General features: G+C 58.5%; 1 protein-coding gene across 3 annotated transcripts; it reads left to right on the top strand.

The window, feature by feature from the left end:
- Positions 1-484: 484 nt before the first annotated feature.
- MMP15 (matrix metallopeptidase 15) lies at positions 485-27,539 on the top strand. 3 transcript variants are annotated; one of them, XM_073307370.2, is made up of 10 exons: positions 485-1,086; positions 13,867-14,015; positions 14,649-14,723; positions 16,102-16,409; positions 17,312-17,473; positions 18,405-18,646; positions 19,003-19,141; positions 20,083-20,233; positions 21,281-21,396; positions 22,836-27,539. In XM_073307370.2, exons 1-10 carry the CDS (start codon positions 925-927, stop codon positions 23,324-23,326), a joined length of 1,995 nt encoding a protein of 664 aa, XP_073163471.1. In that variant the 5' UTR covers positions 485-924; the 3' UTR covers positions 23,327-27,539. The 3 variants fall into 3 exon arrangements, with proteins under 3 accessions (XP_073163471.1, XP_073163470.1, XP_073163472.1); XM_073307369.2 differs by having other exon boundaries at positions 14,649-14,771; XM_073307371.2 differs by lacking the exon at positions 14,649-14,723.
- Positions 27,540-27,916: the final 377 nt, after the last annotated feature.

The raw sequence follows: 27,916 nt of genomic DNA, 5'->3' as shown, positions 1-27,916 counted from the left end.
TGTGTAGGGGTCTGAGAGGTGTGTAGGGGTCTGTCTCTGCAGGGGCTGTGTGTGTAGGGGTCTGAGAGGTGTGTGTGCGGGAGGGGGGGTGTGTAGGGGTGTGTTTGTGTGGGTGGGGGATAGGGTTCTGAGGGATGTGTGGAGGGGTGTGTCTGTGAGGGGCGGGTGTGTGTAAGGGGGTGTCTCTGCAGGAGGGAGGTATGGGGGGTGTTGGGGGGTGTCTCTGCGGGAGGGGGGTGGAGGGGGCGGACGGGGGGTGACCGTGGCTCTCCGCGGGGTGGGGGCTGCCCAGGGCTCGCGGGAGGGGAGGCGGGGGGGGGCTGGCTGGCTGGCTGGGGGGGGGGCTGGCTGGCTGGCTGGGGGGGGCTGGCTGGCTGGCTGGCTGGGGGGGGGGGGCAGCCCGCCCGCTCCCGGCTGCCCCTTTAAGGGCCCGCCCAGGCCCCGCAGGGCGGGCAGAGGCGGGGCTCGCCCCGCTCCCCGGCAGCTCGCGCCGCACACCCAGCCAAGGCCGCCGCGAGGAGCGAGCTGCGCCAGGCGCTGCACCCCGGGGCGCCTCGGCGAGCCCCGGGAGCCCAGCAGGGCGGAGCCCGGCCCCATGGAGCGGGCGCGGGGGGCGTGAGCGCAGCAGACAAAGGCGGCGGGCGGGCGGCGGCCCCCGGGCAACTTTCCTGCGGGCCCGGCGCGAGCCATGGGCGCCCGGCGAGCCCCAGCGGCAGGCTCGGAAGGCAGCGGGGCCCCGGGAGCCTAGCGCGGGGTGGAGCGAGCCCCGCGGGCTGCAGGGTCCCTGCGGCGTCTCGGGCTCCCCCGCCGGCTCAGTGGCGGCCGGGGGCTCGGCAGAAGCGTCGGGGGCGGCCCAGCCCCGAGCCGGGGCCGGGAGAAGGCTGACCTTGGCCCCCCGGGGGGCGCAGGACAAGCGGCAGCGCCATGGGCGGGAGGGCTCGTCTGCAGCCCACCAGCCCCACCGGCCTGCGGGGCTGGACTCTGCACCCGACGGGCTGTGGCGAGATGCTCGGCTGGAGCCTGCTGCTGCTGCTGGCTTCCGTGGGGCGCAGCGAGGCGGCGGAGGATGGAGCAGTCAGCGCGGAGGTAGGGGCCCGTGGGTCTCGCTTGCCTGGGTGAGCGTGGGGGCCTGCCGGGGGGCAGCCCAGCCGTGCCCAGCCAAGGACCTCCCCGGCCTCGGGCCGGGCTGGGGGAGCCACCCTGGATTTGCCAGGCTGCGCGCTTGAGGGGAGCTCGCCGTGGCCTCGTGGCTTGGCTTTGCCTCTTCCCTGATCGATGGCTAGAAATTGTTCACCAGCGAAAACAGCCCAGCAGCTGCCCAGCCTCGCTTCTCCATGCGAGTGCTAGGGGGGCCGGGGCCTCGTGAGACCTGCCCTTTGGGCACCCAGCCTGAGTAGGATCTTCCCTTGCTTCGCCTGGAACCGTGCTTTAATAAAGGCACGCTTGTCTCCCTGGGCGTGGGGTGATTTGCCTGCACTTCTGCTTCGAACCTGCCTGTTGCTTTCACTCTGCCCACTGACTAAAAAATCCCTCTGCAACCCGTGAGGGTGTGAGAGCACGGCTCCGCTTTCCAGCACCCCACGGCGGTCCGGGCAGGGGGGGCAAACTGGCCCTGCTCCCTTGAGGAGCTGCTGCGGAGCCCTGTCACTGAGTACTGGGCCAACACCAGGCCTGAAGTGGTCAATGGGGGCTGCAATGCCAGAGACTTAGGAGCGGGGGTAGACTTGTGAAAAGTGCCTGTGGCTTTGAATGAAGAAGCGTGCAGGTCCCCAAGCTTGACCGGGTCTTGGTTCCACGGGAATTTACACACCCCCAGGCCAATGCGCTGCAGTGTACTGCCCTGACATTGTATCTGTCGCAGGCCCCTTCTCGAGCTCTGGGTTGGCTCCGTTAGAGGATCCCCTCTATATCTGTGTGTGGTGTTCCAACACACTTGGATCCTATCGTCTCCATTAGAGGAGGTATCCACACGCGGGCACACGGGACGGTATTACGTCTGCGTGATTTTTGACTGGTGGCCCCTTTGGTCAGTCACACTTGCAACAGCCATAAGTTGCCGTGTACAGTCTCTTCCCAGGCTCCTGTCTGGCCCGGTCTCCCTCTTGGGAAAGCCAGAGGCTGCAGCACTGTGCTAGGTCGAGGGCATGTGTAGCTTCCTCTGTGGGGAGCGAGGGGAACGTGCCCTGGGAGTGATCTGATTGGCACAAGAAAATGCAACCTGCTTCAAGTACAGGTGCAGAGAGACCAGGGCACTGGCTGCTGCCCTGCAGGAGGCTAGAGGTCACATCGTGGTCTCCGCCTCTAGCTCCATTGGCACCTGATCTTGCAAGATGGTGGATGACCCCAGCTTCCGTAGGCGTGGAAGGCACTCAGCACCTTTCGGGACCAGGTCCTTGACTAGTATGGGCTGGGAATGCTACAGAAGCCGTGGGCCATACTCTCCCCCCCCCCCCACCCCCCGAAGAGGAAGCTCTTTGTTGCTCACTGGGGCCCCCTTCCGGCTGTTAGGAGAGGAGGTGTGGGTGGGGCTCCGGGAGAGGATCTGTGCCATGTGGTGGAGACCAATTATACTATAATAGGCCTTCACAGAAGCCATTTGGCTGTGAACCAGACCCACCTTCCTGGATTTAGTCTCTAGATGGTGTTTGGGTGAAATAGGACATGGCTGTTGATGAAAAGGAAACAAGTCCCCCACCTCCCTTGTGCTAGCTGGCTTTTATCATGGTAGTGTCTTGGCGTAGGCCCAGCACTGGGATAGCAGGGGGTGCTGTGGATGAGGACTGTAGTGCATTGCTGGATCTGTGAAGAGACCACAACTGAACTAGGAAGGGGCTGGCCAGTTGGGATGGAGGTGAAATGATTGAACTTCAGGAGAAGGAGGCAGCTGCCTCTGTTAACGACTGCAGCCCAGTGGTTGTCAGCAGGGCAGTGTTCTGTTTTCTCCATTATCCCCATGTACATAATACAAGTGAAGGAGAGTTGGCGCAGACAGGATGTGTCGCTCCCTATTTATACTTGTGCAGTCCTTGCCCTCCCTCCCCACAAGCCCCAGGAGAGGTTCTCCCTGCCCAAGGAGCTCCGCTCTCTACCCGCCAGCACTGAAATGACACAGCCTGACAGAGCCAGCGACTGGAAACGAGGCAGGTGCCTCCTGCTGGATGCAGAGAACGTTTTCACTAAGTTGCTCTGATGCGGATGCATTTCCATTCTGGACCCTGTGGCTCAAACAAAGAGACCAGGACAACTGTGGCAGCCAGTGGGTGTCTTGCTGTTGAGTTCAGGGGGAGCCCGATGGGGCTATAGGCTTATGCAGGAGGGAAGTCCGTTCGAGTCTTGTAACGAGTGATGTATGGAGTAACACAGTAGAGTTGAGCGAGATGTTGGCACAGTTCAAGTCGTGGCTGACACATGGGGTCGGCTGTATGCCCCAGCAGTCACAAGGCTAGTAAGGAAATAAACGAGTGATTTATTTTTAAATGACAACTGACTGGTCCTGTAAGGAGAGTGGGTGGCTCATGCTGGGGTGGGGAATGGAAGGCAGAGCCTTTCCCTGCTAGGGGATCTCCTCCCATCCAGCTGCAGGCCAAGGATGGGCGAGGCTGACCGGTGGTTCGGTGGCCTGTGTGACTGAGGTGGTGGTGCCGTCATTCCAGTCCAGTACCTAATGACCAGGGGTCCCCCAGCACATTGGCTCCTTGGTGGCTGTTTCATCTGAGAGGCTGAGGATTGATTGGGCCTGCAAATGGAAATAGCCTGCCCCAAAAGGGGACCCATCCCCCTGCTTTTCAGGCTGGGGGTGAATTGCTGGGCTGGGGTGTGGCAGGACACACTTGCACTGGCTCTGTGGATGCACAGAGGGGGCTTCAACCTGGCACTTTGCTCCCATCACTCAGAAGCAGCGTGGCTGGGGGAGGAAAACCCTCCAACGTCTGTGTAACACCAGGCCACCCCGTCTACTTTAGCGGGAGACTCCGAGCTTGGCAGGGTTGGGTAAAGCAGCAGATGAGGAGCCCAAGGAAGCAGAAGCCAGGTCCGCGTGAGGCGGCGGGGATTCGCATGGGTGTATATCGCCATTTCCCTTGCGAAGAGCATCTGTCTCGAGGCTGCCCTTGAGCCGTGTGTGGGGAGTGTAATGAGGGTCTGTGCAGGGAGATCACCGCCCCACGAGCTGTGTCTGTCGAGTTTCATCTGGATGCTGCTTTTCCCCCCTGCTCCTGCCCGCTGGTCTGGCTGAGACTTCTGGGCCGGTGCTCCCCATCCCCTCCCTCGGCTCCTGCCTCCCAGCCGCCAAGCCCTGACCTGATGGTAACAGAGCGGGGCTGGGTAGGGCAGGGAATTCCTACAGGGCTCGGGTTACCGAGCTGGATTTCACCCTCCGCCCAGCAGGCTCCTCCCACTGAACCCTGCCTGGGCGTGCAGCCCACTCTGGAAATGCAGAGGGCACGAACCTGGCCTTACAGTGGGGACACTAAATGCTTAGGTGTCTGGACAGGATCCAGTGTTAACCGGTGTGTGTGTGCGCGTGCACGTTCAGAGGGTTTGGCCAGGAATCGGCCAAATCTCTGCCCATCCTTTGGGCTGAACTCACTGTGAACCCTGAAGGTTCCAGTTGGACTCGCTTAGCTCCTGTTGCTGGCAGGATCCCAGCTGTCAATATGTCACGGGGAAGGTGTTACTCCAAGTTCTGCTGCCTTGTGGCGCTTGGCAATGTGGCAAGGGTCAAGGGCACCGTGAGCCCATCTCCCCTCCTCAATCCCCGCTGCAGAGACCGTGACTATGTTCCATAGTGTCACAGCAATATCTAGATCCCATGTGCCACCCACAATGGCTCTGGCACAAAACTCCTGCCATCTGGGAACTTTGGGAGACCCACTGTCAGGCAAGATAGCAACCCACATTTGAGAACACGATTAAATGGTCACCTTGGCTGAATGGAGAGCCTGGCCCGTCCAGTATTCCCAGCAGCTGGGTGCAGTGAGGGCTGATGAATAGGAGATCTGTGGTGGGGTTAGAGGACATTGCAGGATGTGTCTGTCTTTGGAGTTTATAACCAATGATCTTTACTTTGGGGGGCTGGCTTTCTGAAAACATGTATAAAAATGTCTAATTAGCATGCACAACTGCAGTGATTGCACATGCAAATTAGGTAGCTGCACAAGTACATGGTCATTTGCATGCGCCGTCATCGCGACGCTGTGCAATTATGACTCATGCCCCTGTGCTCCAGTGGGCAAATTCATGTAATACAAATGAAAGGAGCATCTCAATTTCCACCCTTTACAACATCTTAAATAAACTATTACAGAAAAAGGAGAAAGCAAGCAACCTGCTAACCTTACATCCGCTTCCAGCCAACGAAAGGCAGTTCACAGCACGCAGTGAGCAAGATGTCCAGCAGGGGGCAGCAGACTGTAAAACTTTCATTCCTAGGACTGGCTTGAAAACCAGCTGGAATTTCACTGGGAGTTTACTAGAAACTAAGATTCAATAACACTCACAGGACACAGCGAGCATCAAAAAGGGGGGGTGTGTTTTGTCAGATGGATTCAGGTGAACTGAAGGTTTCACTCATCTAGCAAGAGGCCGTGGATGCCAGAAAGCTCAGTGGAGACCAGGGGATTGCCTCTGTTGTTGTTTTAGTACAGGACCTAACACAGGAGGGTCTTGAGCCATGCCTGGGGCTCCTTGGTTCTGCTACAACGTAAACTAATAATAAAGAGCTGCCTGATCATCAGGCCAGGACCCCTGCTTGGAAACGTTTACTGGGCTTGCAAGTATTTGCACTAACCTCTAGAGTGCTTCTAGCCCTTGCACATAGTAAAATGTTGGACGTTAGCGTGTGGGTGTGCTTACAAGGGGGGGTTTGTAATAGTTTTCTTGCTATGAAATGTTCATGGCTCAATCGTTTCAGAGAACTGAAAGGCAAGGATGGCACTCTAGGGGTGAAGGTGGGGGAGTGGGGGTCAAGCATTGTGAGCTGTAGTCCCAGCTTTGCTAGTAACTTGCTGGGTGACCTTGGGCAAGTCCCTTCACTTCTCTGGGTCTCCCTTTCCCCATCTGTCCTATCTACGATCGCGTGTAAGCTCCTCAGGCCAGAGGCCGTCTCACGATGGGTATGTACAGCACCTGCTGCAATCGGGCAGCTAAAGACTGGGGTAATAATAATACATATCCTTCCACGGGGTTGTCATCACCTTGCGGGGTTCCTGGGATGTTGTTCCCATGCTTGGGAAGTTCCTGCTTCTACACTGATGCAGTGGTGAAAATATCCCACGTAGGGCAAAAAAGATAAACCAAGTCTGATCTCTTCTCCCCTTGGTATTTCAGTATCTCCTAGGGAAGGCTTTACCATCCACACTCCTGCTGGGAAAAAACCCTCCCCCTGGTTGAGTTTAAATGTTCATATGTATGCAAAAGCTACTCTCCCCATCCCCATGTGTATGGCAGGCAGGGTTACCTAGTGGTTACAGCAGCATATGAGGCAGCAGGAGGCCTGCCACTGATTTACTGTGGGATGTTGCTCAAGCCCTTCTGTGCCTTGCTTTCCACATCTGTGAAATGGGGATAAACACTCACATTTGTGAAGTGCTTTGAGAACCTCAGGTGACAGATACACATGCAGTGTAAAGTCAGGGGTGCCATTCAATGTAGTGGATCCATTGCCTGGATTTTGCCCCAGCAGTCAGGTGTTAGTAATGAGTCTTTTGATAAGAGGCAGGCAGCCTGAATACAGGAGAATCAAGTCCTACCCCACTGGGCTGACCCAGAGAGGCAGTACCCAACCTGAACTCCCATTGGAGTCTGTAGGGCACTGCTCCTCTCAGAACCAGACCCCACGTTAACTGGCCTTACAGCAGAGTCCATTTGTACCCCTCCCTACTGTGAGCATTTTCTCATCCAGGAACGTGGGCCCACCCATACCAGCTGAGGGATTGGACCCCCTCTTCCAGTGGAAATTGGTGGGAAATGGGCATCCAGATCCCCAGTGGCACAGCTCCGCCCTGGGGCCTCCTGACTTCAGCAATCCTTTGTCGTGGAATACGCCACCCGCTGCAGGATTGTGCTCCAGAGTAGGAGTGTTTATAGTCTGTTCTGTTTCTAGTCCTCACAATTACAGGGGAAACTTTAAAAATGCAAATGGAAAATAAACCACTGAAGTGCTGTCTGCCTGGGCCTGTAGTCAGCCTGAAACAGGAGCTCTGGGAGGTTGGAACATTTCAATCTGATTGTTAACTCTGGAGCCTAGTGATGATAGTGTCACCATTGGATCTGTTTCACTAGTGATCATTTTAGTAGAAACATCCAGCTGAAGAGCTTACCTCCACAAAGCCAAACTGCCTCATACACTTCCTTGGGCACTCAAAACCCCTGAGGCTAGCCCCCTCAGCATCCCCTCACATCAATCCAAAAATTTGTAGCACATTAAAAACTGAAATATGGAGATACATTCTATTTATTGTATTTCAATCTCAAAATAAGCAAGGAGCTCCTGAAATTGATTCATATAATTCAATTTCATATTTTAATTCATTCATACCCTACAATACTGAATATAAATGAAGCTTCCACAGAATTTCCACCTCGCCAGCGTGCCATTGAATCCAGGACCCCGGGCAGAATTTAGCTGTGAAGCACACAGAGTGAAGATCTGTTAAGATCTGCCCAATGGATACTCACTCCTCGGCTCTTTCAGCAGACTCATCAAACAGCTGTACGACCCAGCTCTGAGCTAGTGGCTGCAAGAAACGAAATGTGAATGGGGACTCACCTGACTAGTTAGCTTCCCAGGGCTGTAGTGGGTCACTCAGGGGCAAGTTAGTACTTACGCTGCTGGACCCTGGGCGGGGTTAGAGTCCTGTTTAAGAAGCTTTGCTTTTGACCTCCAGGTTTCATCTTTTTAGAAGGGTGGCATGAGCCTCCTTGGCAGGGACGCAGGGAGTGTGGGGGAACCCACAGGTGTTTAAAGAAATACCCAAGCCCCAGGTATAAGCACATGCTCCATATCACAAAGGGGTCTTTGTTAAATGAGGCATCCTAGAGCCTGGTGTGACAAGAGGCAGCTGCCATATACCGCAAGAGTCCTAAGGAGGAGTGTACTCCAGAGGGACTGATGTTCCTTAGCATAGTGATGGTTAGCAGGTGACGTATAGCACCAGTCTCACGGTGCAGTGCTGTGGGGAGCAGATTACTAAGTGACCTTCTGGCTTCCGAGCCCGCTCTCTAGCTCAGCTGCAGTCCTTTTGGGGCCCCTGGGCACCTGTCCAGCGGCTGCTCCAGGCTTTCAGTAGCCTGCTTAGCTATGGATCTAACTGATGGTGATCTGGGTCCTGCCAACAGCATGGTCCCTCTGTGTGCCGGTCGCTTAGCCAAAAGTTTAGCTTTTCTGCCCCGAAGGCCTATGATGGGGTGGAGCACACCTGCGCTACGGGTCTCTGCCTCCCCCACCACTGGGCTCTGGGCCAAGCCAAGTCCTACACATCCTGGCCATGGTGTTCAAGTGAGATGGTGTTTCCGTTAGCCGGGTGGGGTTACCTTTACCAGCTCCAGCGTGTAGCCTGAGCAGCTGGCTGCTGTGTTGGGGAGATTGGCAAGGCCTGCAGGGAAGGGACCTCCCAACTCCCAGGCCTTGAAGAGGCCAGAGAGCCCCTCTGCAGACACCAGCCTTGGGGCCAGGCCCTTCCCTTTGCAGCTAGCAGCCCCTGCCCTGTGTCCAAGTCTCTGCAGGGAGCTCCTGTGGAGGCAGGGCATCCCAGCACACAGAGGTGTTCGCTGAATGGGAGCTGGATTCTGCAGCATTGCCTGTCCCAACTCGTGGGGTAACGTCACCTCCCTCCCCATGGCTGGCTGGGTTGCTACCCAGGCAGTCAGACTCCATGATGACTGGAACAGTTTCCCTTGAGGTGGTCTTGTGGCTTGAGCACTGCATTGAATTCTTGGCTTGTCCCCGTGTTGCCTGAGTGACCTTTGGGCAAGTCATTTCAACTGTCTGTGCAGTAAAATGGGAACATGGGCCTTTCCTTTGTCTGTTGCAATTGGAAGCCGGGACTCTCTATCTCTCTCTGTATGTACAGTACCTGGCACAAAGGGGCCCTGATCTCGGCATGAACCTCTGGATACAAATTGTAATAGACCCCATGTGCCTGTAGATCAGATTGCTATTAATCAATTAGCAAATCCATTGATTTATTAAAAAAAAATAAAAATCTGTCACTCCACTCTGAGTTAATCGGGGCTGGTATCAGTGTAAGGAAACAAACCACACAGGCTGCTGTATCTTCCTCGTGCAAGAAGAAACATGATCCCAGCTCTTAACAGGTTCCAAAAACCTCTCCCCAGCATGTGCTCAGGGGTGGGGTTTCCAAGAGGCCTGACCCTGCCCTTGTTTGAGCGAGGCTACAAAGCACTCTGGGATCCTTTGCGTGACAGGGCCCATAAGTCATTATTGATTTGGAGCTGTTGCCAGGGAACTGTGACTGCAGCTAATGGAGCAGAGAGGAGATGTTGTCAGGGCCTGATCCTGAGAAGTGGTGAGGACCCACAGTGCCTTCAGTGGGAGACACATTGTGGTCAGGGCCTCTCAGCCCCCGGTCCAGCTCTGCTAGGGAGATGTTAAGGAAGCCAAGCTGTTCGGTGCTGGGGTGGCTCCAGCCAGGTCTGGGATGGGGGATGGGACGCCTGCCTGGCTGGGCAATGGCTGGGGCAAGTGGAATGAAAGGAACTAGGCAAGAGGCTCCCTGCCAAGCTATATCTATGGCCGTCTCCCATCACCATGCTCACAGTGATAGTGATACCAGCTGCAGCTTCTCCTGTCTCCTCCCCAGCCCCCGAAAACCAGCTGCAATAGCCCAATGATCTCATCCAGTACAGCAAGTCCACTCGCCTGGCCGTTGCCCCGCCTGGCAGGCATTGGCCATTGTGGAGCGGGCAGCCAGCAATCCCATTCCTCTGCCCTGCTTGTGGTCAATCACTGTGCCTTGCTAACTGGCATCCAGTTCTACAAGGGTTTGCCTGTGACACACTGTGGACACTGGGTTTTAGTCACTTCTAGGGGCAATTCTTTGTGCAGCACATTCATTCGAGCAGGAGGCCGGGAGTCAAGTGAGCTGGATTCTAGGCCAGAGCCTGCCCCGAGTTTATTGTGTATCCATAGGCAAGTCATTCCCCATCTCCATGTCTGTTTCCCCAAATGTAAAACAAGGCTCATGAGCCCTCTCTGTCTGTCACTGAGGAGTGCAGATTCATTAGTTAGTTCACTAGTGACCTGCTAATTATTCACAGTCGAAGCCAGCTCGCAAAGCCTCTTCTGCCAAGAGCAGATTTATCAACAAGAAAATACAATTCAAACGGGTGTTAGCAACGACCGCTCTGCCACGGCTCCCCACCCCTCAGCTCACCCTGCCCCACTGAATCCCAACAGACCCTGCTTGAGTGGGCGGGATAACATGGGAATGTCTCCCCCAGCTCCGGGATGTCCATTACTAATCAGTCATTCCAGTGCTTACTGCATGACAGAGATGCCTAAAGCACCTGGGATCACCCCTCCAGGGAGAGATTTCTCATTTCACACAGCCCGAAATCTAGCCCACCCCTGGGACACTGAAGGAATAACACCATGCCCTTTATGCTCTCCAGCTGTGGCTTTCAAAGCACTTCCTAAGGGGTACTCGAGCCTCACAAACCTCCCCGAGGCAGACACAGGAGGTTAGGTCCATCATACAGGTGGGGAAACTGAGGCACGGCGAGATTAAGTGACTTGCTCATGGTCATGCAGTGAATCCGGGGCAGCAGTGGACTAGAGCTTAGGAGCCTTAGCTTTCAGGTGTCTGAGAGCCCACTGGAGTCCACTGTCAGAGCACTGGAAACCTTCGCACAGCCAAGTAGCAAGAAAGGCAGTAAGTGTAGCTATGTCTGTGCTGGTGTGGAGATGCTTTACCGCTAGAGGCAGTAAGGGCTGGTGAGGATCTGGCGCCCTCATGGCTTGTCACCTACGAAAGCTCAATGCTCCCAAAAGGCAAGGGCCCCCATCAGATCCTGAGTTCAGGCTCCACATGCAGGGCTTAGCTGGTGACTGCAGTGTGTGGGTTTGGGCTTTCATCCATGTCTATGGCTGCTTTCCCAGCTCCTTTCAGCAGCATTTATTTGGGGCCCATCACTTTGGTAGCTGGTGAAGTATTCAAGGAACCCTGCCCTGCATCAGCTGGGCCCCCTGGCTTAGAGGATTCACTGGAAGGCCACATTCTCTGGGGCAACTCGTTGCTGTAAATGGCAGCCAAGTCCTCCAACAGCCATAGAACAGAAGAGGCAGGGCCTTGGCCCTTCGCTAGCCTGGCTGCCTGTGTGCGTGTGCCCCAAAGTCGAGCTGTGGATTTGCTTCAGTTTGCACCCAGCTTCAGGCTTTGAACTGCTGGATGAGACTGAATTGTACGATCGCACGAGGGGGAGGTTAGAGGAAAGAACTTCTGGCTACGCATTGTGCCTGCCCTGCGTCCCACTGGGCAGCGTGAGGCCACTCTCGAACCCGAGGCTCTCCCCTTGCAGCACTGGGCACTGGCTGTCCATTGCTGGCAGGAAACAATGAGTTCTTCTCAAACCGTCCCAGTGGGCCAGGGAAGAGCTGACTCTGCAAATTGGCTTATTCCACCCTCTCTCCTCCCAGCCCCTTTTAAGGAACCATCAGATCAATGACAGAACCCTGGCTGAATTAGCTCAAATGATTTTGCTTCAGGCAAGCAGCCAGGTATTTCACACAAAGAAACCATCTCCTTCCCTGATGCCTTCTTTATACCCATCCTTTCATCTCTGAGGCACTGACTCCGTTTACCACACATGTATATCACAAGAAACTGAGCTAACAGGAAGCATCTGGTGGGAAAACAATCCCCTCCCGAACTTTCACTGGCAGGTCTCCCTCTTGTCCTCCATACCCTTTTCCCCCACTGTCATCTTCCCCCTGAGTTTAACCTGGACTGTGAACTCCTCAGGGGCTCTGATTTGCTTCCCACCCATAGACCCCAAAACACTTTACAAAAGCAGCCATCACTGTCCTCATTGTACTGCTGGGGAAACTGAGGCAGCATGGTGGGTGGGGTAATTTGCATGGGTGGTGAGTGTCCCTCATTGGGGGTGGATTTTCGGTACTTCTGAAAAGCAAGCTTTAATGGGCCGGATTTTCAATTCACCTCCTCAAGCAATGGTCAGATTTCCAAAGCTCCTGGGCAAATCCTGGCCCAAGGTCACATAGGGTATGTCTACACAGCAAAGAAAACTCCACAGCTGCTCCATGCTAGCTGACTTGGGCTTGCGGGGCTCTGGGACCTTCCCACTGCACAGGGTCCTAGAGCAAGGACCCCAGTCCAAGCCCAGAAGTTTACACAGCAATGAAAGAGCCCCCCAGCCAGTCCCCAAGCCTGAGTCCGCTGGCATGGGCCAGCAGCAGGTTTTTCTTTGCTGTGTGGACCTACCCCAAGGGAATCTCTGATCTCCCAAGCTAGTGCCTGATCCATGGACTATGCAGCCTCCCGCCATGTAAACTGCCGGGCTCACCTATAAAATAAAACCCTGGTTTATCTCCTGCCTCACCCACGGGTTGACTTGTTAATCTGCCTCTTCAGGATGCAGCCACCTTTGAAGTTCCCTGGCTAACGAGGCGTTGCTTGCTAGGGCTTTGCAGCGCTCCCTCCTCTGCAGATGGCTTCTTGTGAGTGGCTTGGAGCCAAGTGAGAAATGAGGAAACAATAAGGTGAAAGGATATGGAAAGGGTCAGGAATAACCAGCGCTAGTAACCTCCCCAGCCTCCCTCCTAATGACCCTTCTCCAGTTGGATATGCCAACTCCCTGGGCTATATTCCCGGCCAGCATGCCGCCTCCGAGCTGATGCCCATGTGCTGTTGCTTCCTGGAATCTCCCTGGCCACGTGATTGGCACAGTGCCCGGTTTTCCACCCCTCTCTGCCCATACGCAGCATCCCCCTCTCTGGGACAAGCCTGTTGGTTGCCAGTTGTTGTTACCGTCCAGCAGGGTGGCCCAAGCTAGGATACATGATCTCGGCTTGGGGAGGGATCCGTTCTGGCCAGAGACCTGGCAGACCCACGTGTGCAAAAGGGAGATTAAAAATAGCAGGTAAATAAAAGCGAAGGGATGGAAGAACAGAAGGGAGATCAAAGCCTTATTATCTGGCGTGTAAACAGCCCCCCAGAGCCTCCTGGGCCTGGAATGTAAACAGCCCAGTTCCCTTCTTATTTGTCCTTTGCTCAGAGCAGCGACAGTCAGGATCCTGGGCCTCTGGAGGGGTCTGGGAAGCAGCAACCCCTTATTGCTAGAATTATTTATTTGCATGCCCTTGGTACCTCACAGCCCTGAGTGAGCTGAGGGCCCCCTTATGCTAAGTTCTGCAGCTAGTCTCTGCCCCTTGTTACTCACACGGGGGGGGGGGGGGGTTGGATCTCCCACAGGTGGCTAGAAGGCAGCACAGGCAAGTGGGAGCAGTTCCCAGCAGCGGGGCGCCCAGGCTTGTCCCAGCAGCGTGGGAGTAGCCAGCTAAACTGGACCCTTTGGAGCCTGACACCTTGACCCCAGCAGTAAGCACACAAAGCCAGACCTTGCTGCTTCGTAGAGGGGCACGACGGGGACTCTGAGAGGGGGAGACGGGGCTGTTTCCCATGGGCCAGATTGGGAACGGGGCTGCGGAGACTTTCCCCTCCAGGGTAATGGCCTGACTCCAGACCAGGTCGGTAAAGGTAAAGGGTAAAGGCCTGCACTGGAGGTGGAAGGTTTGCCATTTTCTCCCCAGCCCACTGTGCCAGCCAGGTGCCCCAGATCGTGGGCACGGGGAAGGCTCAGTATGTGACCCTCATGCCTCCTTTGCAGGCCTGGCTCCGGCTCTACGGCTACCTCCCGCAGTCCAGCCGGCAGATGTCCACCATGCGCTCGGCGCAGATCCTGGCCTCCGCGCTCTCCGAGATGCAGAGGTTCTATGGGATCACGGTGACGGGTGTCCTGGACGAGGAGACCAAGCTGTAAGCGTGTGAAAGGGGGAGGAGTTAACTCCCTGCCACTCCCCTCCCGCCCGGGCCTTGGGACGCTCCCAGGAGACACTGGCTGGACAATCCGGCAGGTCGGGGTGGGAGGGCCAGCCGAAGGCAGCAGCACAGGGCCCCAGGGTGCTGGAGGAGGGCGATGGAGGAGACAGAAAGAAAAGGAGTACTTGTGGCACCTTAGAGACTAACCAATTTATTTGAGCATGAGCTTTCGTGAGCTACAGCTCACTTCACCTGTCATTATGGAGGAGACAGAGCTGTCCTCCTCCCGTTACAACCCCAAAGGGCCCCCAGCTCCCCACACCCTTTCATCTCCCCAACCATAAGCACCGCCTGACTCTCCCCAGTGCCAGGCACTCTCAGATGGGTGGGACTTGGGAACCTGTCTGGTGCCCCCCACATCTAGCTTCACACTGGGCTTCCCAGAGCCTAGGGTCTGGTCTCCTGCTGGGTGATGAGCCGCCCCCCGCCCCCCGCCCCCCCCCCCAGCCAGTGGTCCTGCTCCACCACGTTCTCCCTTGCGAGGCTGCCAGACACGTGGTGTCTGAGCCCTAGCACGAGCCCCACTCTCTCAGTCCTCACTCGGTGGCTGCTGTGCTCGGCTTCCCCCAGGTGGATGAAGCGGCCCCGCTGCGGTGTCCCAGATCAGTTTGGAGTCCAGATCAAAGCCAACATGCGGCGGAAGCGGTACGCACTCACCGGGCGGCGCTGGAGCCAAACCCACCTGACCTTCAGGTATCGGCGCTCGGCCCGCTGGGCCTTGGCTTAGAGAGCCCTGCGTCCCCGCTCGTGCAGCGCCGGAGGCTGCTCGGCCTGCCAGGCTGCTAGGGCCAAATGCGGGATGCAGCAGGGGCAAACGGCTCGTCACCCGGGGTCTGACCCTCACTTACTCTAGTTTTACAAGGGTGTCATTCCATTGTCGTTAGTGGGCAGCAGAGGGAGCGGAGGAGGGTCATGCCCAGGGCACAACCCCCGGGTGGGGCAGCAGGGCTCGGGACCGGATCTGCTCTGCAGAGGGGCTGGGCTCCAGCAGCCACGCATCAGTCTACCTGGGGCATTATTTCAGCTGAACAGCACGTGCAGCAGACGGCCCATTGTCCGGGCCTTGCTGCAAAACAAGCCCCACCCCACCCCACCCCACCCCAGGCTCAGCGCTCGGTGCTAAACAGCTGCCATGTCTGCCTGCCCCGGTGCCGTGCCGCTGTTACCTAACGAGCGGCCTTGAGTTCTGCAGTGTGTAACTCGCCTCGGGGCAAGCACCTCGGCGGGTGGGGTGGATGCAGCTCTGCTGGCCGCGCTGGAGGTTGCCCATAGGCTGGCCCTGCAACAGCGCCATCGGCTCCCCTTCTTGGGATGGGGTTCTGCCGCTCGCGTGGCTCCCACCCCCCTCTGCCCCCCAGCCGGGAGAGGATGGTTATAAAACATGGGGCAGTGCTGTTAAAGAGATCCCGGGGCAGTAAAATGAAATGGGGCAGTAAAGGGATGCCTCAGGCCCTTTGCCAAGGGACCAACAAGACTCAAAGATGAGAGCCCCTAGGGAAGGGCAGGGCCCAGCAGTCAGGGTATCATAAACCTTGATGTAACCCACTGGCCCAGTGTCTGTGTCCCTCCCCCTGCCCTACCCCGTATGGCTGATCCAGAGAGAACTCCCTGCTCCTCTGCTGTGCACAGGGGATTTGGGGGCTTGCTCCTTCCCCACTGAAGCCAATGGGACATTTGCCATTGACGTCAGTGGAAGCAGGCTCCGGCCCCCAGTGCTTAGCTAGGTCTGCGCATTGGAGCTGGAGATCCTGGCATCAGTCCCTGCTGGAGAAAGGTTTGGATTATAATATGTTCTAATACATGAGTAATGCCCCGTGAAACCATTTTTGGGTGGGATGTGAGCTTTCCCCCTGCAGGGTTCGCAGCCCAGATGTTGTTGCATGGGGTTAGTGCCAGAGAGCAAAACTGACCTGAAACCAAAGTGAAACTAACTTGTCTGGTCCTTCTCCTGTCCCAGTTTCTCATGCCTCACAAGCAATCCCACGCTCACTCACCCCCCAACCCCCTGGTTTTGTGCCTCCAGCATCCAGAACTACACGGATAAGCTGGGGTGGTACCACTCGTACGAGGCCATTCGCCGAGCCTTCCGGGTGTGGGAGCAGGCAACACCCCTTGTCTTCCAAGAGGTCCCCTACGATGACATTAGGCACAAGAGGAGGAAGGAGGCCGACATCATGGTGCTCTTCGCCTCCGGTTTCCACGGAGACAGCTCCCCCTTCGACGGCGTGGGGGGCTTCCTGGCCCATGCATATTTCCCTGGCCCCGGGATGGGAGGGGACACGCACTTTGACTCGGACGAGCCCTGGACACTGGAGAACACCGACGTGTCTGGTGAGACTGGCTGGCACCTTGGGAAGGCTGGTGACTGGGGCGGAGAGGGGGGAAAGGGACTTAGTGTGGGGAGGGTGAGTCCCAGGTGGAATCCAGAAGGTTAAGAGATCACTGTGGGCTACAAGTGCGTACATGGGGAAGAGATTTCCAGCAGTAACCATCTCTTTAACCGAGCTGGAAAAGGCATAACAAGAAGCTGAAGCTAGATACTGTCAGGCTGGAATAAGGGGCAAGTTTTTAAGTGAGGGTAATTAGCCATTGGAACAGTGTACCTAGAAGGGTCGTGGATTCTCCATCAGTTGAAGTCTTTAATTCAAGGTGGGATATATGCCTAAAAGACCTGCTCTAGCTCAACCATGAGTTATGGGCTTGAGTCTGGACTCACTGGGTAGGGTTCTCTGGCCTGCATTCTGCAGGAGGCAGGCTGGATGATCACAGCAGTCCCTTCTGGCTCTAGCAGCTATAGTTAAGGCCGAGTTGAGTTTTACTCTGGTGGGACCATGGCTGGCAAGGCAGGAGGCAGCTGTCTCTTGCCCCCCGGCGTGGGCGCGACGCAGCATGAGTTGAAGGCTGAAGGGGTTGCCAATGCGTTGGGTACACTGTCCAGTGTGAGTTGACTTGGCATGGTGAGTTGTCGTGATCCCAAACACAGCCCCCTCTGGCGCATGGTCAGGGAGAACCATGGGAGAGGTACTGGCTGGCCTAGATCATGGACAAAGAGCCCCGCGCTTGGCACAGGGAGGCCTGGGGGGAAAGGAAATGATTGCTAATCCCTTGGGTAGTGGGCTGCAGGAGACCCAGGGTTGGTGGGTGTCTTGGGGTCTCTCCACCCTGCTGGGGGCAGTCCCTGAGCTCGCCGCTTGGCTCCCGTCTGCGTCTGACAGCGCATTTCTCCCTTCCAGGCAACAATCTTTTCCTGGTGGCCATCCACGAGCTGGGGCACTCGCTGGGGCTGGAGCACTCCAGCAATCCCAGCGCCATCATGGCCCCCTTCTACCAGTGGATGGACACGGAGAACTTCCAGCTGCCCGAGGATGACCTCAAGGGCATCCAGCAGCTGTACGGTGAGTGGGGTCCCAGGCTCAGGCATGGGGGCTGGGCAGGGCGGGTGGAGCTTGGCCAGCCCAGCCCAGGTGTGTGTGTTGGGAAGTAGTGACAGGCAGGATCAAAGTCCCTTCCCCTCAGCAAAGCATTAACCTTAAGCTGCTGCTGTTAACCCCTTCGTTGCTGCTGAGCCACTGGTTTTCTGCGCAGCATGGATCCAGGCAATGAGGCAGGTGCCCCTCCGCCCCTTCCTCAGACTTGCCCCTGGATCCCCAGAACCTGCTCTACGGCTCGAGCCGTCCAGAGCAGCCTCCCGGTATCTGCCTGGAAGTGGCTGTCCCCCATGGCCCGGGTCCCTTCCCCTCGCTCCAGACTCCTGTCGCACCCTACCGAGAGGGTAGCTGTAGGGAGGACATCGCCATGGGCGTGGAGCATGGGGTTGGGGCTTCTTGCCCAGCATTGCCTGTCCTTGCCCTTTGGGAACTGGACTGGAGTCCGGGAGCTGGCAGAGGGGCTAGGGAGACAGAGAAATGCTGCTCTGTCCCTTTCGCACCAGACAGTAAGGAGTTAATTATTTGTCATTCCGCCCCCAAGCCGGGGGTGTTTCCAGGCACACAGCTGTAACATGTGGGGAACATCGGTCCCCAGTCACAATAAAATCTAGGCACTACCCTGTCTAGCGGGTACCCTGCCCTGCTCGGGTTGTGTCATAGGCCCTGTACTGCTGAGAGCGATTCCCCTGTAGCCGTAGTGGCAGGGGCCTGTCCTTTTGGAGTCATGAGTGTCGAGATCTCACCCCACTGACTCCATGTAGCCCACAAAGTTGGGGGCACGGTATGGTGAGGCCCAGGTGCCTGCAGATTTGTACCAACACAGCTGGTCCTGTCCAGCCCTGCCCAGCCGGGTTAGACATTTGGGAGTGATTTCTCACTGCCCCCTCCTCTTTCCCAGGTGCCCCTGATGGGCAGCCCCAGCCCACCCGGCCCCTCCCTACGGTGACTCCCCGCGGCCCCGGAAAGCCAGACCACAGACCCCCCAAGCCACCTCCCCCCGGTAAACCAGATCGGCCCCCGAAACCAGGCAACCCGGACCGGCCCAGAACCACTGACCGGCCCGACCAGTACGGGCCCAACATCTGTGATGGGGAGTTCGACACCGTGGCTGTGCTGCGCGGGGAAATGTTTGTGTTTAAGGTACCAAGCACCGTTTCTCCATCCTCCCCTGTGCCTCCCTCCTCCCTCCATTCCCCCGTCCCTTCCCAGTGTCTGGTTATGGGACCAGGCGCTGGCGGGCCACTTGCCCCCCTGCTGCCCCCTTCCCCAGCTGCCTGAGGTCCCCTCCCCTGGGTCTGCACCCCACTGTGCTCCTCTGCCCTCGGCCTGCGGAGGATGGAGGTGAGGAGACCTGCCCCGGGCCGTCCCAACCAGCCCTACGAGTGAATCGTGCTGCTCAGCCGAGCCCGGGGCCTGGCTCCCCACTCGCATGGGCTGGGCAGGCTGTTTCCCTGGACTGTGCTGAGCATCAAGCCTGGTGGCCTCCTGTCTTAAAGGGCCGATGGTTCTGGAGGGTTCGCCATAACCGGGTGCTGGACAACTACCCCATGCCCATCGGGCACTTCTGGAGGGGCCTCCCCGGGGACATCGACGCCGCCTACGAGAGGCAGGACGGCAAGTTCGTGTTCTTCAAAGGTGAGAGACCGAGGGAGGGGCAGGGGCTTTCTTGGAATGCAGAGCTGGAGAGAGGGAGCGATCACTGCTCCCAGAGCTGGGCAGACCCCACCCCCTGGCCAGTGCCCCTTAGTCCTGCCCCACAGCGCCTGCTCCCTGCTGTCCCAGGCCTGGGCTCCCACCCTCTCGGCCAGTGCCCCTCAGTCCTCCCCCACATCTCAGGTCCCCTGCTATCCCAGCCCTGGGCTCCCCTCCCCCTTGCCCTGTGCCCCTCAGTCCTGACCCACATCCCCTGGCCCCTTCTGTCCCAGCCCTGGACTCCCCACCCCCTCGGCCAGTGCCCCACAGCCCTGCCTCCTGCATTCCAGCCCTGGACTCCCCACCCCCTCGGCCAGTGCCCCTCAGTCCTGACCCACATCGCCTGGCCCCTTCTGTCCCAGCCCTGGGCTCCCCACCCCCTCGGCCAGTGCCCCACAGCCCCTGCCCCCTGCTATCCCAGCCCCAGGCTCCCCTCCCCGCCCCCTCAGCCAGTGCCACCAGTGCTGACCCACAGCTCCTGCCCCCTGCTATCCCAGCCCTGCGCTCCCACACAGCGCAGCCAATGCCGGGGCAAAGGCTCAGGGCATGGGGACAGCGCCCAGCTCAGCCTGGCGGAGCTTTGGCCCCGGCTGGGTGAGGAGGAGCCCGGGGGGGTCGGCAGTTCAGCAGGGGGATGGTGCCCAGCAGGGGTGCGACTGCTGAGAGAGGCTGCATCTCAGAGGGAGAACGAGGCCGGGTGCTGGGACGCGGGCGCTGAGCTTAGCCCAAGTGGTTTCTCGGCACCATAGCAGCACATGGTCCCAGGTGCCTGGCCAGGAGGGCCCTTGGGCTCCAGCGTGCTGGGCTGGGTGGGGTGACTTGTCTCCTGCATGCCACGTGGTCCATGGCCCTCCCACCATCTCAGCTTCCCCTTCCTTTCCCAGGGGATCGGTACTGGCTCTTCCGAGAGGCAAACCTGGAGCCCGGGTACCCGCAGCCCCTCACCAGCTACGGGCAGGGCATCCCCTACGACAGGATCGACACTGCCATCTGGTGGGAGCCCACAGGACACACCTTCTTCTTCCGTGGGGACAGGTAGGTTGGCCCAGCTTGAGTGGGGGGCGCCAATGGGCCATGCGGGAGGGTAGGGCTTCCCGTGGTCTAGGGGTCAGAGCAGGGGCCTGGCTGTGGGGACTCCTGGCTTCTATTTCCAGCTCTGCCACTGGGCATCCTTGGACCACGCTCTGTGCCTCAGTTTCTCCATCTGTCACATGGGGACAATGGGGGGCACCCCCGATGGGATGCACTGAGTGTTGTTTATCATCCTGCTCCTCCCAGCCCCGCATGTACCCTCCCAAGCACTGACCCTTCTGCCACTTCTCCCGAGAGACTTTTCTGCAGCCCTGTGAATTTCTCTGGGCATGGGCCCTGGGCCCCAGCTGCCTCCTCCCCTTCACCTGGGGTGGCAGCCCTTCCCCAAGCTACCTGCAGGGGAAGGGGGATGTTGGAGCCGGGGTGGGAAACAGGAAATGGGAGGGGAGAGTTTTAAAGACAAGCCTCAGAAACCCGTCCTTGCCTTTGCCCTCCGGGAAGACAGAGTGAAAGCGGGAGGTGTTGCCGCATCACGGCTCCCTCTGCTGCTGACCCCCCCGCCAGTCCCCCAGCATCTCCCTATCCCGCAGCACTGCGGGACTCAAACCTGTGGTGGGGGGGTATCTGTGTGCCGCTCCAACCTGCTCACTGTGGGCAGGATCCAGCGATCTTAGGGCATTGCGGCTGACGCACGGGTCTGGGAGGCTGGGTTCTAGTCCCAGTTCTGCCACTGACTTTGGCAAGGCACTGCCTAGCTCTGTGCCTCAGTTTCCCCTCCCCGTGAAATGAGGGTGATGCTCCTACTCCTTCCGTGTCGGCATCTGGTTGGACGGGGATGGGGGGGCCGGCAGGAGTATCCCCCCTCCTCCCCGCGCTTCCTGCGATCTAAGCAGGCGGGACGCCCCCTGCTGGTTCTAAGCTAGGGACGGCGCTGCCCTAGCCGTGCTCCAGCCTACCGGACCCCTTTCGGGCAGGGGGGCTGCAGGGCGGGGGGCGGACACCTTTGAGCTGCCTGGGTGCCATCTGCTCACAGGGGCATCTCTTCTGCAGGTACTGGCGCTTTAAGGAGGAGACCCACTCCGCGGATCCCGGCTACCCGAAGCTGATCACCGTGTGGGTGGGAATCCCTGCCACGCCCAAGGGGGCCTTCCTGAGCTCAGATGCCTGTGAGTGAGATGCTAGAGCCCTCCTGCGGGAGCCAGCTACCCCCTCTGTAGGAACCCCCTCGCCAGCAGGGAAATCACTCAGCACTGCCCACCAGCTCCTGGATTAGACTCGGCGGGGCAGACCCACAGCTGACGATCTGGCGTGGGCACTCCAAGGATAACAATGATCACTGCCCCTTATGGCTCTTTCAGAAGCGGGGGGGGGGGGGTGTTGCAATTTTGGGTGCAAAGATTACAGTGAGCAAAGCAGGGAGAGTCCCTTTCATCTCTGTATCTCTAACCTCCTAGCCCCTCGGCATCACCCCCTTCTGGCAAGGGCGTGGGAACCAGATGGGCACAGGCCACTCTGAGAACTTGGTCAGTTCCTTGTCTCTGTACCCTGCCCCCTCTTCCCTCTCTCTCTGCCCTGTTTTGTATTATTATTGGTTCCCCCCCCCCCCCGCCCCCGGCTCTCTAAGGCTTTGAGAAGCAGCTGATGAGCTTGTTCAACTGCCCACCCAATCCTCCTGTGGAACCCACGGCAGATTGCAGTCTTCTGCTTGCCCTTGATCCCGCGTCGGCCTCTTGGCCTTTGTGCTTCTGACTCCTTTCCCTGTGTTCGCGCTGGGGCTGCTGCTTTTTGGCCTGGCTGCTGCCTGTTATACACCTGGCTCCCCAAGGGTTACCTGGCTCCTGGTACCAAAGGGTCACCGTAGCAGCAACATTGCACTGAGCTGGGTGCAGCGGGTGCGGGAATGGAGACTGGTGTCATCCCCTGAGCTTGCAGAGGGCACGGGACTTGTTCTCTCACCCCAGCAGAGCGCCTCGTTTGGAGTTACAGGAAGTCCAATTTCCTCTGCTCTGTTTCCTGGTCGCTGGCTCTGCCTAATGCCCATCTTCTGTTCTGTTCAGCAGGGCGCTGAGTCACTAAGCTCCCCCGGGGCAGTGCTAAAGCAAAGGGAATTGTTTGTCCCTGGCGGGGAACAGACTCCCAGCAGGATGTTGCGAACAAAGTGCTCGTTCATACAGCATGTAGTGGGATTCTGGATCCAGGGACTGATAGGGTCAGCTCCTGGGACTGGGTTTTAAAAAGGAGGGTGCTGAGTAATTAAATGATCAATTATATTTGCACTAGGAGAAATTGACTCTCATGCTTCAGGGCATCAGCCCATCACTGCAAGGGTCAGGAAGGAAACCCCCCTCAAAGCACATCCTTCAGCATTGCACAATTAGCCAGGTGCATTATCACCGGCTTTATTCTCCTTGCTCTGAAGCATCAGTTATTGGCTACCACCAGAGGCGAGGATACCAGACAAGTGGGCTGATCAAATGTGGCAGCAGGCAGAATACCAGATGAGAGGGCAAGGCAGGGTGGGGTAGCAGAGAGGGTGTTTCTGGGGTGTGGCTGAGTGGTTAGCGGATCAGGTGGCGCTAACCTATTCTCATTGGCTCCCTTCCAGCGTACACGTATTTCTACAAAGGCACCAAGTACTGGAAGTTCGACAACGAGCGGTTGAAGACCGAGCCGGGGTACCCCAAGTCCATCCTGCGGGACTTCATGGGCTGCCACGAGGCACTGGTGCCGGACCCCGACCCCGGGCACCGATGGCCTGACGTGGACAGACCTCCCTTCAACCCGGACGGCAGGGGCACAGGCGATGACCGGGAGGGGGACGAAGGGGAGGCCGAAGCACGCCCCGGCGACCGAGAGGAGCAGGAGGAGGAGGAGGAGGAGGAGGAGGACTACGGCGGCCCCACCCGGGGCAACGACGTGGACATCGTGGTGCAGATAGACAAGTACACGCGGACCATGAGCATCGTCATGGTGATGGTGCCCCTGGTGCTGCTGCTTTGCGTTCTGGGCCTCATCTACGCCATCATCCAGATGCACAGGAAGGGGGCCCCTCGGATGCTGCTCTACTGCAAACGCTCCTTGCAGGAGTGGGTCTGATCCTGGACCACCCCCCCCCGCCCATCCTGAGCCCCACCCACCCCCCGATCCTCCTCTCCCACCACCATGGTGCTAACAAAGAAGCTTGAGAAGACGAAGCCCCCAGAGCCTTTCCCAGACTACCTTACACCAAGATTTTGCACATTGAGTTGAATGCGCTCGGCCAGGCCTGCTTCCCCCTCGAGCATGTAGGAGACACCCCAGCACAGACTCCTCCTCCTCCGTGCCGACAGCCACCCCCTGCCCTTCCCGTGCCTGGATCAAGGCCGCCTATGGCCCCCTCCCTGCTGGGGGAGAGGGGGGTTGCTCCCAGTGTTCCCGCTGGGCGAGGGAGACCATTTCCGTGCTCTGCAGCCCCGATCTCTCGTCATTACAGGGCTGGCCCGGGGATCAGCCGTTTGCTGGGGGCCCCCATCTCTGCTTCACAGAAGCACATGGGCTCCAAGCACCGAGCCGCCCATGGGAGGGGACGGCTGGGTGGGTTTCCCTTATGGCCCTCCTGGGCCATGGGGGTCTCCCCCCGTCCTCAGGCGCCACCTCCCTCGGCTGTGTTCTTGGCTCGGCAGCCAGCCGCAGTCCTGGAGGGGCAGAACTCGAAATGCTTCTTCAGCTCGGCTCTTCCCCCAGGACTCAGCCCTCCTGGATGTTTCCCTTTGGGGCCCATCCACATGTCGTGCTTGTGTTGTCTGTGCCCCTCTGTGCTGCGTCCTGGCTGGGCCCATGGAGCAGCGGGAGGGGATCCTGGTCTGGGTGGTTCACCCCTGGTCTGGTCATTCCCAGGGGGGATACGTCCTCCAGCCCGAGCGAAGGGAAGCCTTTTCCCAGCTGGCTCCTTGGCTCATCCGAGGCGGTGTGGCTCCGATGTCTGTTTCAGGGAGAGCCCCCGCAGCTCCCCTCCCCGTCTCCTCGCGTCAGTGGTCTTCGCAGCCCTGCTCCTCCCCGGATCGGGTGGGCCAGCCACTCAGTGCACTGCCCTGGGGGAGTGGGGTGCCATATCCCCAGCCCCTCTTCTCACTCGCCTGGTTTGAACATCTAGTAGCAGGTTTTCCCCACAAGCAGCGCGCTGGCGGCAGGGCCCAGGGGAGATGGCCTCTTCCAGGAGCTGCTGCCCATGGCCACCCTTGGGCTGTGGACATCGGCTTTCCCCTGCTTTTCAATGCCAAGCTCCAGAAAGGGGAGGGCAGTGGGGTAGTGAGGGTGCACATACCAGCTGGAGAACTGGATTCCAATCCTGGCTCAGGTCACAGGTGACATGAGTTTAACGGCCTCAGCCTTGTGTCTAGCAAGGATTTTTAACGTGGACTGACCAGGATTATACATCTGTTTAGGTGGGGCCCTGTGGCTAGAGTAGCTGAGGGGGCTGCAGGGCAGGACGGAGGGGCATTGGCTGGGCTGGATGGGAGCCCAGAACTGGAATAGCAGGGGGGGCTGCAGGGTATTGGCAGAGCTGAAGGTGCCAGAGAAGCCCGGTTCTGGCAGCTGCTGCTGAGTATCCAGGCACTGGTTGGTTTCCGAGGCGTGCTGAGCTGGGCTTTCTGGCCCAGGCAGATGGGGTGGAGGTGACATCACTGCATTTATTTCCTGTTTAACTGTTTGCAGCTGGGAAACAAGGGGGGTAAGGAGCCTAAAGATAGCAGAGGTCTTTGGAACCTGCCCTGGGAAGGCTGGCCAGGAGCCGAGGGCCTGAGCTTTCTCCCAGCCCCAGCGTGACGCTGTTTGGTTCCCATCAGGGCCTCCGTCCATTGGGAAGAGGCTCTTACGATGGAAGTCACCATGTAGCTGCTTTTCATCCGCTTCCTTCTCCCCCGCACACCCACTTCCGAAACAAACCACAGCCTCCGGGGCCTGTGGGAAATGGGGCTGGGAAAGCAGCAAGCTCCGCCGCCCAGCCCCCACTGCCCCAGAGCAGTGTGGGTGATCAGAGCCCCACCGGTGCTCTCGCCTGAGAGCGCCATGCTCGGGGGGCGAGCCGCTCTGGGCGGGGGTGCAGGGGGGGATGTGCAGCTTAGAAACTCTACCAAATAAAAGCGTTTGTGGGAGCCGAGGGCCAGCCAGACACGGGCTTGCAGCTTGGGTGGAACAAAGCTCTGGCCATTGCAGAGCTCTTCAGTCTCTGGAGATGGGGCAGCAAGCCAGGAGAGATGCCTTCCCAGTTTGGTCAGCAGCCTGGCAAACCCCAGATTAGCAGACACTACAGGTTCCTTGTAACTGCACCACTGAATTCGACTAGAGGTTGTGGCCTTATCAGGAACATCTCTTCCTGGAGAGCTGGGATCCACCAGGAAAGGTTGCGTATCAGGAACAAGGGGGCTCTGAACACCCAACCCCAGTGGGTGCAGCTGAGACCTTCTCGCCTTTCTGCTGATCTGGAGGGCAGCACCCGCTCTGCAGATCCTGCCCGCTCCTCCATTCTTGCACCAGACGTGCTGGCTTTCCCCTGCATGGGGAAATTGTCCCAGCACTGCTGATGGGCGCAAGGTGGAGAAACGGGTGGGATTTCCAGTGGGTCCCTGATGCCTGTACTCTGGGCCAGAACCGGCCTGGCCAAATCTGCCTTTTTTCATGGTTGAGTAAAATAGTGGTGGTTTTGTTATCATGGTCAAGGATCAGCAAGTAACATTTGTGTCTGGGCTAGGCCATTTCCGTGGCAGCTTTGCACAGGCGAATGGGTTGCGTCTAGGCGGAGGGGATCGGGGTTTGCTACAGGGATGAATTGGCAGCTTGGGCTAAAGATTAAGAGCCAGCTCCTCACTGGCTGGAAATCAGCGTCTCTCCATTGACTTGGATGAGAGCCTCCGCTGGCGTAAATGGATGTGGCGTCACTGAAGTCAATGGAGTAGATCCCCAGTTGGTGTAAACCAGTAAAGCCCTGTTGGCTTCAGTGGAGCGATGCCAGTTTAGACCCGCTGAGGATCAGTCAGCGGAACCACTTGCTCTCTGTCGCCCCAGGGTGCTGCTCCCCTGTGGGCACCTCAGATGATATTGCAAAGGCAGGCATTTCTCCCAGGACATGGAGCTGCCGGGTGAGATTGTTCTCAGCCCTCAGGATCGGGGGGTGGGGGGAAGTATCGCTGGAGTCCCCAGGAGCTTGGATCCCTAGAGCAGTCCTTGCTCAGTTCCCCTCCACCTACCCCCCTCCATGGGAAAGCCCGGGCTCCCAGCTTCCCCGTCAGCGACCATGTGGTCACCTTTGTCTGGAAAAAGCCCTTTGTTGGTTCCAGCCGCTTGTCTTTCCCAGTTGGAGCGTTCCCAGCGTTGATCAGCCAAAGCCATTCCCCTCTTCGAGCCCATCTGGAAGCTGGAGCTGGGCCGGGGCCAGGCACTCGCAGAACCCTTGGCTTTAATGAACGGAAAATTGTTCCATTTTTAAGCGCACAGGTGTGCGCTGGAGAAAGTGCATTTTGGGCCAGGGCTGGCCCAGAGCCCAGCTGCCCCTTCGCTCTGCCTGGAGGCAGGACTCCACGCCCTGCCTTCCTGGAGGCGGCTCGGCTCCCCCGGAGCAGCGTCCCCCCCAGTGCATGTGCCCCAGGGGAGCCTTTCACCTCGCTGACCCTGCTGATGGGACCCTGCAGGGGTGAGCTCACCATGGCGTGAGGCTGCTGGGCCCCTCCACGCCGACCCCTGCTCCGGAAGGGCCCCAGAGCGACGTCTAGCTCAGTCACGCAGTGCTAGCAAGGCAGGCCGGGGTTAGGTTCCCAAGGCTCTCAGGCCCTGAGCCTCAGAGGAATTTAGGTGCCTAACTTCCAGGATCTGGGCCTCAGCTCCACCAGGCCCCACTGAATGTGAGCCTGAGGCTCCCTAGCAGGGCACCAACGCTTGAGATAGTGAGCCCCCCCATTCCCTAGGTAGGCTGCCTCTGAGAGGGGCTGTTCCTGTGGCCTGACGGCTCTCCCCACCCCATGTCACTCTCTGTCCCCGCATCTCGTCCATGCCCCCGTCAGCACGGGGGAAGGGGACCGGATCGGAGGGTAACTAACCCTGAGCACCTCGGCTCTGTGCCGGCAGGTGTGGCGGGGAACTGGGGCCCCGGCAGTAGCGCGAGAGGCCGTGTCCCACGGGCATGGGGGCTCATGGTGACATCCCGCCAGGCCCTGCCCTATCCCTTGTGGTGTCTGTCTGTGTCTCTCTCTCGTGTGTGCACGTGTGTTTGGTTTTTTTTTTAATGTCCATGCTGGTCATGTTTAACTGCTACACAATAAATCCTACCAAACCAGCCGTGGGCCGCTGTCTCGTGCGTCCCCTGCCCCGGCCCCCTCCCCGGCCTGCCCTTAGCATGAGTCCATTTAGCCCAGGAGCAGTTTGCTGCAGTTCCACTCACTTGCCTCTTGCTGCACCCCTCTGCCCTGGGGCCTGCGGTGGCCCAGCCCTGCCCTGGTGCTGAGCACCTGCTGCTCCATTTTAGCAGGTTCCTGGGTGCTCTGCAACTTACAGGGTGAGGGCCCTGGCTGGGGTGGGGGCACTGGAGCAGATGCCGAGCCTGAGTTGGGCAGGACCAGGCATGGAGATAGTTACAGTCCACCCTGCCTTGGAGCTGCAGAGCCTTGGGCTGGCCCTGGGCACCAGGCCTCCCTCACAATCGGGGCGGGGATG

The sequence above is a fragment of the Lepidochelys kempii genome, chromosome 12 (assembly GCF_965140285.1).
Source record: "Lepidochelys kempii isolate rLepKem1 chromosome 12, rLepKem1.hap1, whole genome shotgun sequence".
Taxonomy (NCBI): domain Eukaryota; kingdom Metazoa; phylum Chordata; order Testudines; family Cheloniidae; genus Lepidochelys; species Lepidochelys kempii.
Note: the sequence above shows the minus strand (reverse complement) of the source record. Positions and strands in the feature narration are given on the sequence as shown.

Coding starts and splice junctions, on each gene's coding strand:
- MMP15 (XM_073307369.2), top strand. CDS start 925: ATGGGCGGGAGGGCTCGTCTGCAGCCCACCAGCCCCACCGGCCTGCGG. Junction 14,016..14,648: donor CTGGACGAGGAGACCAAGCT/GTAAGCGTGTGA, acceptor GGCTTCCCCCAG/GTGGATGAAGCGGCCCCGCT. Junction 20,234..21,280: donor TTCTTCTTCCGTGGGGACAG/GTAGGTTGGCCC, acceptor TCTCTTCTGCAG/GTACTGGCGCTTTAAGGAGG.